The sequence below is a fragment of the Pelophylax lessonae genome, assembly GCF_965119305.1.
Source record: "Pelophylax lessonae genome assembly, chromosome: 4".
Classification (NCBI taxonomy): Eukaryota; Metazoa; Chordata; class Amphibia; order Anura; family Ranidae; genus Pelophylax; species Pelophylax lessonae.
The window spans coordinates 629052053-629066581 of record NC_138771.1 but is presented as its reverse complement, the minus strand read 5'-3'; the positions used below and the strand labels follow the sequence as shown (position 1 = coordinate 629066581).

Genomic DNA, 14529 nt, shown 5'->3' with positions numbered 1-14529 from the left:
GATGTTCTCAGTCTACAACCATCCCTGTAATACATCCTCAGTCTATAACCATGCTTGTAGGATGTTCTCAGTCTTCAACCGCACCTGTAGAAGCATGTCGTTTGCCTATACCTATATTTATACTATACCCCCAGTCTATACCCATACATATGGCATTGTGTACCCAGTCTGTTACTACACCTGTAGCAGCATCTACAACTACACCAGTAGAATGTCTGTACTCCATAAACCTTCACGTCCATTCAGAGGCGTAACTAGAGCCTTCAGGGCCCCGATGCAAGAAACCATGAAGGGCCCCCCCAGATCCCTGGCCGTGGCCCTTCCCTTCAAGCCCAGGGCTCTTCCCACTAATCCTGGGGCTCTTTACTCTCGTTGCATGGCCTTTTATTACGGTCCCGCAGCAGGATCCTTTCACAAGTTCTGCAGTGGGCTCCCTTCCTGCAATCTTTGGGCCTCCCCACAGTGGTGCAATGCCAGGGCCCGGTCGCAAGTGTCACTTTTGCAATCCTGGAAGTTCACCCACTGGTTTGCTACTGGGCCCCCTGGAGCATGGGGCCCGGTAGCAATCGCAACCCCTGCAACCCCTGTAGTTACGCCCCTGCGTCCATTCATTCATTGCACGTGCAGCAAGTCCTAAGTCTATATCAACACTTGTAGCAGCATGTTCTCAGTTTATAACCATGACTGTAGTATGTCCTTAGTATATAACCCCTCCTATAATATGTCCTTAGTCTAAAACTATGCCTGTAGCATGTCCTGAGTCTATGACCACACCTGCAGAATGTTCTCAGTCCATAGCTACATCTGAACTAGCATGTCCCCAGTCTATAACCATGTATAGCTGCATGTCTCCCGTCTACAACCACACTTGAAGTTACATGTCCCCAGTCTACAGCCACACTTGTAGCAGAATGTCCCCAGTCTACAGCCACACTTGTAGCAGGATGTCCCCAGTCTACAGCCACACTTGTAGCAGCATGTCCCCAGTCTACAGCCACACTTGTAGCAGGATGTCCCCAGTCTACAGCCACATTTGTAGCAGAATGTCCCCAGTCTACAGCCACACACACTTGTAGCAGCATGTCCTCAGTCTACAGCCACACTTGTAGCAGAATGTCCTCAGTCTACAGCCACACTTGTAGCAGCATGTCCCCAGTCTACAGCCACACTTGTAGCAGCATGTCCCCAGTCTACAGCCACATTTGTAGCAGAATGTCCCCAGTCTACAGCCACACTTGTAGCAGCATGTCCCCAGTCTACAGCCACACTTGTAGCAGCATGTCCTCAGTCTACAGCCACACTTGTACCAGCATGTCCTCAGTCTACAGCCACACTTGTAGCAGCGTGTCCTCAGTCTACAGCCACACTTGTAGCAGCATGTCCTCAGTCTACAGCCACACTTGTAGCAGCATGTCCTCAGTCTACAGCTACACTTGTAGCAGCATGTCCCCAGTCTACAGCCACACTTGTAGCAGCATGTCCCCAGTCTACAGCCACACTTGTAGCAGCATGTCCCCAGTCTACAGCCACATTTGTAGCAGAATGTCCCCAGTCTACAGCCACACTTGTAGCAGCATGTCCCCAGTCTACAGCCACACTTGTAGCAGAATGTCCCCAGTCTACAGCCACACTTGTAGCAGCATGTCCCCAGTCTACAGCCACACTTGTACCAGCATGTCCTCAGTCTACAGCTACACTTGTAGCAGCATGTCCTCAGTCTACAGCCACGCTTGTACCAGCATGTCCTCAATCTACAGCCACACTTGTAGCAGAATGTCCCCAGTCTACAGCCACACACACTTGTAGCAGCATGTCCCCAGTCTACAGCCACACTTGTACCAGCATGTCCTCAGTCTACAGCTACACTTGTAGCAGCATGTCCTCGGTCTACAGCCACACTTGTAGCAGCATGTCCCCAGTCTACAGCCAAACTTGTAGCAGCATGTCCTCAGTCTACAGCCACACTTATAGCAGCATGTCCCCAGTCTACAGCCACACTTGTAGCAGCATGTCCCCAGTCTACAGCCACACTTGTACCAGCATATCCCCAGTCTACAGCCACACTTGTAGCAGCATGTCCCCAGTCTACAGCCACACTTGTACCAGCATGTCCTCAGTCTACAGCCACACTTGTAGCAGCATGTCCCCAGTCTACAGGTACACTTGTAGCAGCATGTCCCCAGTCTATAGCCATACCTGTAGCAGCATGTCCCCAGTCTACAGGTACACTTGTAGCAGCATGTCCTCAGTCTACAGCCACACTTATAGCAGCATGTCCCCAGTCTACAGCCACACTTGTACCAGCATGTCCTCAGTCTACAGCCATACTTGTAGCAGCATGTCCCCAGTCTACAGCCACACTTGTAGCAGCATGTCCTCAGTCTACAGCCACACTTGTAGCAGCATGTCCCCAGTCTACAGCTACACTTGTAGCGGCATGTCCACAGTCTACAGCCACACTTGTACCAGCATGTCCTCAGTCTACAGCCATACTTGTAGCAGCATGTCCCCAGTCTACAGCCACACTTGTAGCAGCATGTCCTCAGTCTACAGCCACACTTGTAGCAGCATGTCCCCAGTCTACAGCCACACTTGTACCAGCATGTCCACAGTCTACAGCCACACTTGTAGCAGCATGTCCTCAGTCTACAGCCACACTTGTAGCAGCATGTCCCCAGTTTACAACCTAACTTGTAATTGGATGTCCCCAGTCTACAATCACATTTTTATCAGGATGCCCCGAGTCTATAACCACACTTGTAGCAGCATGTCCCAAGTTTATACCCAACATTGCAGCAGAATGTCCCCAGTCTATAACCATACTTGTATCAGCGTGTCCCAGCAATTTAAAGATGCAGGGAGAATAAAAGAGAAGCAACTAGTTTGAGATGGGAGATGTTGTGGCCAGGTGACAGAGGGTCCCCCAATGGTGGGGTTCAGGTGGTTAGGATGCACCCCCCCCCCCGGGAAGCAATACTACTATTATATGATCCTCAATCATGGCACAGGACTGGTATTAGGGTCACAGCCTGCAGCCACGGAGAAGCAAGGCCTTGTGAGGGTACTGGGGTGGCTTCCTTTCTAGCCTTCGGGCATAATCTACAAGAACCTAAGCGTCAGTAAGAACTGGTGGGAGGACTAGGGTCCTGTACAGTCTCTCCCGAACTGTCTCCAACTCAGTGCTGAGTCTGACAAGTTGGTCACTGGCAGGAATGGAGATAAAAGATTTTCCCTTCTGCCCTGGGGCCCATCATTTTCTGACCATCTCCTGTGGCATACCATCTCATGTGACTAGTCTTTGACCAGCTCCTATATGATGTCCCTAGTCTCTGATAATCTCTTGTAGCATGTCCCCAGCTTCTGACCATCACCTGTAATATGTTCCCAGTCTCTCATCGTTACCTGTAGCATTACCCCAGTCTCTGACGACAATTGTCTGTAGCATTACATACACTAAATATTATATGTGACCCCCAGAGGGATGTCAAATGCCCCTATATTTTTTAAGTTGAACTGAAATGTTTAAATAAACATTTGTGAATAGGATTAGTTTAGAGCATAACTTCACTCTTTCAATCGATATTGACTATTTTTAATCCTTATGCTACTAGCATTAGTAAATAGATAGACAGCTATATCATATTTATTTTTATTTTTTTTACATTTCTTCAGTTATTTCCTGGTTTTCCGGTCAGACAAATTATGTCATACATTCCAGGAGTCTTCAGAAGGGGAGGAGGGTTTTTCTAAGCTAAGTATGTCCTTCTGCCTGCATGTATGAGCTTAGGGCAGATGGATTCCAGGAATGCTACATGAATTATCTACCCTTACTCAATGTGGCCCTGGTCAGAAATGTTTTTCAAAGTGGTTTCTCAGCAAAATAAAGCATGGATTGATGGGTGAGTTTGCTTTGAATATTAAAAAATGTGTTTTTCACCTAAGTTCACCTTTTGGAGCATGCACAAATAGTGTTCTGTATAGTCTTTCCTGACTCGGTGTCAAAACAAGGTGGTCACTGGCAGGAAAAGAGATAATAGATGTTCCCTTCCATCGTGGGGGGCCCTCATTCTCTGACCCTCTCCTGTGGCATGTCCCCAGTCTTTGACCAGCTCCTATATTATGCCCCCAATCTCTGATAATGTCCCCAGTTTACTGACCTTTTAGACCCTGTAGTATATACTAAATCTCTCTAACCTTCTCCTCTAGCATGTATGCATAATTAGATGTATGAGATGCCAGCCTTTCTCTAGACACAAAACTAGCTTGCCTGGGTAACATATAAGATGCTATATATTAGGGATACATCGATACCAGTATTGGTGCCAATACTAAGCATTTGTACGACTACGCGACCAAATGCTTCAAAACCTGAAACTGTATAGTCATAGTGACTTCAGTCTGAGTTCAGTACAGGAGCCGTGTGGGAAACCGCATGCATGTCAGACAAGAATCGCACCACGTTTCTGTTCAAAACGCATGTGATTCTTTGCAGTGTGATTTGAGCACATTCATTTTGTATGAGCTCAAATTGCACCGCAAAGGTATCGGTACTCAGTATTGGAAAGTACTTACACAAAGTATCGGTACTCATACTCGCAGGTAAAAAAATGGTATTGGAGCAACCCTACTATATATATACTTTACCCCAGGATGACGCCATTTGTGACGAAACATGTCGGGTCAAGACGTGCTGACATCACCGCGTGCGATCCCGTAAGTACGGGCAATGTTGTGAGAGCCGGCTGGCTTTATTTTACTGTGTTTCACCATTCGGTGTTGTCACTGCCTTCTACTTTTGAATGTTTTCAAGTGCAATTATTTTATTACCAATAAAGTAAATTACGATTTTACACTATGGCGGATTATCTTTTTCATGGTGAGTTACATCCATAGCCATTGGAATTGGAAGTACAGTTGTATATGAACTGGGATCTTAAGCTTGTCTTCTAATCCAGAGGCCCTGGTGGTGTCTTTCATAACGGTTGAAGACCTTTATGGGCATATTTTCTGGTAAGGAGCCATCTATTTTCGGTGATGGATTCACAAGTGGTGGTGTTGGTCTCTTTTTCACTGAAGAACTACACAATTGCATACTAGCTTTATATTACTACTATTTCTACACAAATATATGGACTTTTATATGAAGAATATGGTTATTTTATTTGTTTTATTTATTATTCATATCTAATAATCATTATCATCTCTTGACACATTAGCGCAACCCTTTTTGTTATTTGTATTTATTGTGTCCACCATTGGTTGCAGCTTTTTTGTTTTCACATGGATTTGGTTTTTAATTGTATTCATTTATTTGTCACTTTTGATGTAAGCAGATTTTTTTCCCCCTTTCTTTTATATACAGTACCGTATATACTCGAGTATAAGTCGTCCCAAATATAAGCCGAAACCCCTAATTTTACCACAAAAAAGTGGGAAAAATGATTGACTCGAGTATAAGACTAGGGTGGGAAATGCAGTAGCTACTGGACCCAACTGGACCACCACGAGACACAAAACAGGGGCTGCGGGCATGGTACAGGAGATGGCACAGGTCATGGTAAGGGCATGGCACAGGTCATGGCACAGGTGATGGTACAGGCATGGTACAGGCATGGCACAGTTCATGGTACAGGCATGGCACAGTTCATGGTGCAGGCATGGTACAGGCATGGCACAGGTCATGGTACAGGCATGGCACAGGTCATGGTACAGGAGATGGTATAGGCATAGCACAGGTGATGGTATAGGCATGGCACAGTATGTACAGGCATGACACAGTAGGTATAGGCATGGCACAGTATGTACAGGCATGGCACAGGAGATGCAGTGCTGCGGGCATGGTACAGGAGAATATCCTGTACCATGCCCGCAGCACTGCATGAGGAAATGCAGGGGCTGCGGAGGAGTCTCACTTACCTTTCGGTGAGGCGCCTTGGATTCAAAAATCGCGCCGCCCGGCGCCAATACGTCACCGATGCTCGGGAAAGCCCGTACACGTTCGGCTATTCCCGGGCATGCGGCACATGCGCGGTGACACGTTGGCGCCGGGCGGCGCCATTTTTAAAAAGACAGTGACTCGAGTATAAGCCGAGGGAGGCATTTTCAGCATGAAAAAACATGCTGAAAATCTGGGCTTATACTCGAGTATATACGGTAAATACATTACTGTATACAGTATATAAAGAGAAAAAGAAAGAAACAGAAATGGAGGAAGTAAGAGACTGATTCAAGACTCACTTACCCAATCCAAGACAAGATACACGTAATCCAGATTTCCCCAGATTCCTGTTAGAAGAAAAAAAAAAGAAAAATATTTGAAGATAATTTTTGACAGAACTGAGTTTAGTATTATATATTTTGGTTGATACAGTATAAGAATAGTTTGAATTTTATGATTTTTTTTTCTTTTTTTACCCCTTTAAAAAACAACAGAACATAGCTGACCTATATTTTAAAGGCTTGTCCTTCCTTCACTAGTGAGCTACTAGCCAAAAACAAATATGCACATCAGGTGTCATGATATGTAATGTACAAATGCTGCATGGACACCAAAAACAGAAACAGTAGTGCCCACTGCCCAACCGGGGAGGTGTCCAGGAGAGATGCGAGCGTACGCTTTCCCTACTCATCAGGAACCTCTCCCTGATGCTACTACTGTCCTTAACAGATAAGGTACCTGTCCCTACTCTGCCAACTTGCAAAATGGATGCAAAGCCTGGGAGCCAGGGCCTTAACCACTTCATGCCCGCACTATAGCAGAAGGACGGTTACAACGTGGGCCTGAGGCATGCGGGTGGCATGCTCTATGATTGCCAATTCCTTGGAATCCTGACTCTTTACCACGTGATCAGCTGTCAGCCAATGACAGCTGATCACGTGATCGTAAACCGAAGCCGGTCATCAGCTTTTTTTCCCCTCATGCTGGAGAAAAGAATAAAGCTGAACACCAGCTTCTGTAAGAGGGACATCAGTCCCACACTGTTCCCACCAGTGCTGCTAACCAGTGTCCACCAGTGCTGCTAACCAGTGTCCACCAGTGCCACCTACTAGTGCCCATCAGTACTGCTAATCAGATCTTACCAGTACCACCTATCAGTGTCCAACAGTGCTGCCAACCAGTGCCCATCAGTGCCTTGTCATCAGTGCCACCTACCAGTGTCTATCAGTGCCCATCAGTGTTGCCTATTAGTGCCACCTATCAGTGCCCTTCAGTGCCGCCTATCAGTGCAGTGCAACCTATTAGTGCAGCCTCATCAGTGCCTCCTGATCAGTGCCCACCAGTGCCCTTCAACAGTGCCACCAATCAGTACCCATGAGTGCCACCTATCAGTGCCCATCGGTGTCGCCTTATCAGTGCAAGCTATCAATGCACATAAATGAAGGAGAAAAATGACATGTTTTTAAAAGTTTGATAACAAACTATGAAAAACTAAAAAATTTTCTGCCTTAACCCTAGTGATTTTATTGGCAGTAGACATAAGGTATTTCTGTTTTCACATCTTCTAGCCTCGTGTTGTTGTTTCAGCACCTAAAGCAAATGTTAGGAACATAGGGCTGGTTCACCAGTATAACTTATACCACTCTAAAACTCTGTAACCCTTTCTCCAATGTCTCAATTCTCCCCTTCAGGAAATCTTAAAGTAGATGTACACTTAATCACGAAAATCTCCTATAATAAGTTCATGTAAAAAGTAATTTTCCATATTTTTTGAAACATGGCAAAATGTATGTGGGACAACCTCCGGACAATTGAGTTCAGATGTTTCCCGTTTGGGGAAGACCCTTTTCTGTTCCATCATGAGTATGCCCCTGTTCACAAAGCCAGCTCCATAAAGTCATGGTTTAGTGAGTTTAATGTGGAGGAACTTGGGTGACCTGTATAAACCCTGTCCTCAACCCTACTGAACACCTTCCTCAACCCTACTGAACACCTTCCCCAACCCTACTGAACACCTTCCCCAACCCTACCGAACACCTTCCTCAACCGTACTGAACACCTTCCTCAACCCTACTGAACACCTTCCCCAACCCTACTGAACACCTTCCCCAACCCTACCGAACACCTTCCCCCAACCCTACCTAACACCTTCCCCCAACCCTACCTAACACCTTCCCCAACCCTACTGAACACCTTCCCCAACCCTACCGAACACCTTCCCCCAACCCTACCTAACACCTTCCCCCAACCCTACCTAACACCTTCCCCAACCCTACTGGACACTTTCCCCAACCCTACCGAACACCTTCCCCAACCCTACCGAACACCTTCCCCAACCCTACCGAGCACCTTCCCCAACCCTACCGAGCACCTTCCCCAACCCTACCGAGCACCTTCCCCAACCCTATCGAACACCTTCCCCAACCCTACTGAACACCTTCCCCAACCCTACCGAACACCTTCCTCAACCCTACTGAACACCTTCCCCAACCCTACTGAACACCTTCCTCAACCCTACCTTCCCCAACCCTACTGAACACCTTCCTCAACCCTACTGAACACCTTCCTCAACCCTACTGAACACCTTTGTGATGAATTAGAATGCTGATTGTGAGTACCTGACCTCACATGAGGTCATATGGGATGTACAACAATCTCATATATACTGTATATGATGACCAGAAGCAGTGTTAATTTAGTTTACGAAAATATTTTTGGCAATAAAATTTACACTGGTACTGGAGACTTTAGTCAACTAAAATACGACTAAAACAATTCAGATGACTAAGATCCGACTAAAACTAAAATTGCATTTTAGGCAAAAGACTATGACTAAAACTAAATCGAAATTTGATGTCAAAACTAACACTGCTCTGCTGGCCTTTTCTAAATCAGCAACACAATTCCATCCCCAGCCTATAATCATAGCACAGTTTAAACATCTATTTTTCCTTATAATTAATGTTGGTAATATATTCCGGTAATATGTGCAATGGCATTATAGCCAATAGATTTTTAGATTTTTTTTTTCTTTATTATAAATTTTAAAGTTGCACTTCTGTAAGTCAAAAAGCTATTTTTATATCTTTATTTATCTTTTATGAAACACGGTTTTATTTATAAAAATGTTATATATCGCAATGGCTAAATACCAGAAATAATAACGTTATTAGATTTTTACTCCAGGAGTATATAACGAGTTTGGAAATTCTATAAAAATGTTTAAATAATGCATTACAATTTAACTAAACCCTTTTGATCTTAGTTGATTAAAATACCACTAAAACTAAAATGGCAATTTAGTCAAAAGACTATGACTAAAACTAAATTGAAATTTGATGTCAAAATTAACACTGCTCTGCTGGCCTTTTCTAAATCGTCAGCACAATTCCATCCCCAGCCTATAATCATAGCACATTAAAGTTTAAACATCTATTTTGCCTTATAATTAATGTTGGTAATATATTCCAGTAATATGTGCATTGGTATTATAGCCAATAGATTTTAAAAGTTTATTTTTTTATTTTTTTTTAAATAGATTTTAAAGTTGCACTTCTGTTTGTCAAAAAGCAATATTTATTATTTTTTTTAATTTTTTATGAAACTTCTTTTTATTTATAAAAATGTTATATATCACAGTGGCTAAATCTGTGTCTGTAGTGCATTCAAACCTTAATACCATAAATACACTAATAACATGTTATTAGATTTTTACTCCAGGAGTATATAATGAGTTTGGAAAATCTATAAAAATGTTTAAATAATGCATTACAATTTAACTAAACCCATTTGATTTTAGTTGACTAAAATACCACTAAAACTAAAATGGCATTTTAGTCAAAAGAGTATGACTAAAACTAAATCGAAATTTGACTTTAAAATTAACACTGGGCAGAAGTTCACAAATGTGTGGCTTTTTATCTGACTATATTATGATATTATAATAATTAAAATAACTAACAATAATATTAATAATTATTATCCGTTTGCTGACTGCTTCACAGCGGCAAAGTGGCTCTCTTGCTTCCGGGCAGGGGGCATGCGCTGCCTGCTCCATGGCTGTGCTGTGATTAGACACAGCACAAGCCAATCAGCACGTGCCAACCAATGGATGTCCGCCGGCACCCGCTGATCGGTGAGGAGAGACACCAAACGGAGCCCTGCCTATGTAAAAGGCAGAGCACTGTTCTCATAGCAAAGATGTGGTGGATTTTGTGTCTCTGCAAAGCAAGGAATAAAATCTTCCACGTCCCTTAGTAAAAGCTGCAAACATAGTGCACATAAACACTGGCTAGGCACACATTTAACCCTTTGATCGCCCTAGATGTTTAACCCCTTCCCAGCCAGTGTCAATAGTACAGTGACAATACATACTTTTAGCACTGGTTCCCATAAGTGTCAGTTAGTTACAGACTGTCCACTGCAATGTCGCAGTCCCGCTATAAGTTGCTGATCGCCGCCATTACTAGTATATAAAAAAAAAAAATTCCATAAATATATCCCATAGTTTGTAGACGCTATAACTTTTGCGAAAACCAATCAATATACGCTTACTGAGTTTTTTTTTTTTTTACCGTACATATGTAGCAGAATACATATTGGCCTAAAGTTATGAAGAAATTAGATTTTTTTTTTTTAAATTTTATTGGATGTGTTTTATAGCAGAGAGTAAAAACATTGTTTTTTTTTTTTTTTTTTCGAAATTGTCTGCCTTTTTTTATTTACAGCGCAAAAAATAGAAAATGCAGAGGTGATCATATAAGACCAAAAGAATGCTCTATTTGTGGGGAAAAACAGGATATAAATTGTATTTATTTCCAGCGTTGCAATTGTCAATTGAAGTAAGGCAGTGCCATATTGCAAAAAATGGCCTGGTCATGAAGGGGGGGGGTAAATCTTCCAGATTGGTTGTGGTTGTTATTATTATTATTATTATTATTATTATTATTATTGTTATAATCATTATTAATATTATTATTAAACTGTTGTTGTTATAATAATAGTTGTTGTTGTTGTTATTATTATTGTTGTTGTTATAAACATTATTAATGTTATTATTATTATTATTTTTGTTATAATTATTATTATTATAGTTGGTATAATCATTATTATTATTATTATTAGTATTATAATTGCTGCTATAATTAATATTATTATTGTTGTTGTTATAATCATTATTATTATTATTATTATTATTATTATGATTGTTATCATCATTATTAATATTATTATTTATTATAATTGCTGTTGTTATAATTATTATTATTATTATTGTTGTTGGTATAATTATTATTATTATTATTATTATTGTTATAATTATTCTTATTATTCTTATTATTATTATTGTTGTTATAATCATTATTAATGTTGTTATTATTTTTATTGTTGTTGTTATAATCATTATTATTATTATTATTATTTTTGTTGTGATTATTATTATTGTTGTTATAATCTTTATTATTATTATTATTATAATTGTTGTTGTTATTATTCTTCTTATTATTATTATTATTATTGTGATAATCATTAATAATATTATTATTTATTATAATTGTTGTTGTTATTCTTCTTCTTCTTATTATTATTATTATTATGATATTATTAGTATAATCATCATTATTAATATTATTATTGTTGGTATAATCATTATTATTATTATCAGTGATGATTCTGCATTTACTCACAGTGCAAACCTCCACGGTGGTAAGTTTTGATAAGTAACCAATAATAATATTCCTGCCATATTCATGAACTGCTTTATGATGAATGTCCCTCATAAGCTGGCACAGATCTACCAAGGTCTCTCCCGGAGAGTACAGATCAGAATGTTCCGTGTCTCGATGTTGATACATAAATGATACAGAATCATTACAAGTCTAGACTGGGGGAGACGAGAGCCAGCGAAAATCAGCATAAAATGGAAGAAGAGTGCAGAAAATGTTGCCCATTCATCAAGGTGTCAAAAAAAAAATGAAAGCTTAATCTGCTTATTTTTGCCTCCCTGTAGCCTCATCAACACGCTAATTAAATGTTTAGGCCGGGTTCACACATGCTGCGGCCACGGCTCACAGCAGGGGGTCCAGTGCGTCCCCGTTCACCAATTTAGATGCGGAGCAGGTCTGAATTTCTGCCTGGATTTGCGCCTGATTCTGAGCCAAAGACGCACAGGAGCCCCCTCAGCGCCACCCGCTCACCGGTGACACGGCTGACATGTTGAGCCTTCTTACTTCCGGGTTCGTGTCCTCCAGCCATCTGATTGGCTGGAGCCACGATGATGCGCAGGAGCCGCCGTTCACGGCACAGGGCTCTGAAGGAATGGTACGGGCCTGCGTGAGTTTCCTCCGGGTACTCCGGTTTCCACCCACACTCCAAAGAAATGCTAGTAGGTTAATTGGATCCTGTATAAACTTGCCTTACTATGTGTATGTAAGAATGTGAGTTAGGGATCTTAGATTGTAAGCTCCTTGAGGGCAGGGACTGATGTGAATGTACAATATATATGTAAAGCGCTGCGTAAATTGACGGCGCTATATAAGTACCTGAAATAAATAAATAAATACATTTCTGACATTTGTTGTTTACAAGGTAAAATCAGTATTTTTTTCCCAGAAAATTACTGAGAACCCCCCAAACATTATATATATTTATATAATATAAATTATAATATAATTTATATTACATTATATTTTAGCAGAGACTCTGGAGAATAAAATGGCGGTTGTTGCAATATTTTATGTCACACGGTATTTGCGCAGCGGTCTTTCAAACGTAATATTTCTGGAAAAAATACACTTTACTGAATTTAAAAAAAAACACACACACAGTAAAGTTAGCCCAATTGTTTTGTATATTGTGAAAGATGATGTTACGCCGAGTAAAAAGATACCTAACATGTTACGGTTTAAAATTTTGCACACACTCGTGGAATGGCAGCAAACTACAGTACCTAAAAATCTCCATAGGCAACACTTTAAAAAATTTTAATGGTTACCAGTTTGGAGTTACTAAGGAGGTCTTTCGCTAGAATTATTTTCCTCACTATGACGATCGCGGCGATACCTCACATGTGTGATTTAAACACCTATTTCATTTGCAGGCGTGACTTACGTATGCGTTTTCTTTGGTGCGCGAGCATGCGGGAACAGGGCGCTTTAAAAAATATTTTTTTTTTTTCCGATTTATTTTATTTATTTATTTTTTACACTCTACCTTTAAAAAAAAAAAAAAAAAAATCTGATCATTTATTGCTATCATAAGGAATGTAAACAGTAATAGGCAGTGACAGGTACTCTTTATGGAGGGATCGGAGTCTAAAAGACCCCAAACACCTCCACTGTACTTCAAAGTATTCAAAACACCAAGCTCTGCGTTTTTGAATACTTTGGATTTTTCAAAATCTGCGCCGCTTTGTTCGGGTCATCCGGCCAGTACTCCTCTCCACTCCTTAGCTCTGATGCAAGCAGCGGCCTGCTGTTAGGGAGGAGCTATGCAAATATCAAAATGACTGAAGGGTGGAGGCCAGTCTGGAGGAGAGGGCGCCACCTAGACAGGCTGGATTTGCCACTCTAGGAAATGTCTTTATGTTAAGCTGAGCCTCCATGATTGGAAGAACTGAAATCCAATAAATAACAGGGATGGGGAGAAAAGAGGTAGAGGATGCCGGATGTCTTCCACCCGGGAAATGAGGCCAGCTCTATGTGACCTGCTTCATCTTCTAATGAGAAGCTCACAGTGTGCAGTGAAATCACAGTAAACCATTTCAGCCCAGGAAAGGAGCCGCTACAACTGTGCAAGACTCAAAGGGAAGACTGGAGGTCAGATTTAAAGTTTTGCTAAACCCACATCATAAAAAATCATCAAAAAATGTTGTATTCCATGCTGTTCATACTCACTCAGTCACTATGAAATTTGTATTTTTGTTGTAGCGCCCTCCTAGATAGGTGGTAGCAGGGAGAATAGTTTGCTCTGCCTGCTTAACAGGGGAGTAGCAGGTAAATCATAGTCTGCTCCCATCTGATTATCAGGGGAGCCTGATCAGTAGTCAGGCCTGTTACATGTGCTCAGGGTGTGATTCATCTGGGCTGAGGGAGTGTCCCCACTGTATCCAATAGGGGAGCCTGTTGGACAGTGGAGGAAACCCAGCCAGTGACAGGCTTTTATGACTATCCAAGTGGGATGGCACAAACAGTGGTGCATCCTGGGATAGGCTATAAAAGCCAAGAGCACATGTGGCAGGGTGTCTTTGGGCAGGAAGCCAGGTCCCAGGAGGAGGGTGACGGCTGAATTTCCTCCTGTCTGTTGTGGAAGGTGGTCACAGGCAGGCGGCCTAGTGAGCCAAGAGTGTGGTGCTGAGCCAGGAGGTCCAGGAAGCTGACAAGTGGAGTTGGAGGCAGAGCAACCTTGGGAAAAACAGTGTCCGTAAGTACCGGGAAACTTGCCAGGGGTCTGCCCAGGAAAGGGGACCGTTCCAGTGGAGAGTCAGTGGACAGGTGTCAGTGCACACAGCAAGTGAGAAAGGGGGTGCCAAGTTAGAACCCTGAAGAGTAACTCAAATAGGATCACATTGTCTATCTTCACTTCTGTGACAAGGT

The 14529-nt window shown here is 42.0% G+C and overlaps 1 protein-coding gene across 1 annotated transcript in view; it reads right to left on the bottom strand.

Annotated features, from left to right (window-relative positions):
- KCNAB3 (potassium voltage-gated channel subfamily A regulatory beta subunit 3) overlaps positions 1–14529 on the bottom strand; it is a 95274-nt gene that overhangs the window by 65501 nt on the left and 15244 nt on the right. The window contains exon 2 of the mRNA XM_082257020.1: positions 6242–6285. Coding sequence (XP_082113146.1) covers positions 6242–6285 — 44 coding nt within the window. The remainder of the gene's footprint in view (positions 1–6241; positions 6286–14529) is intronic.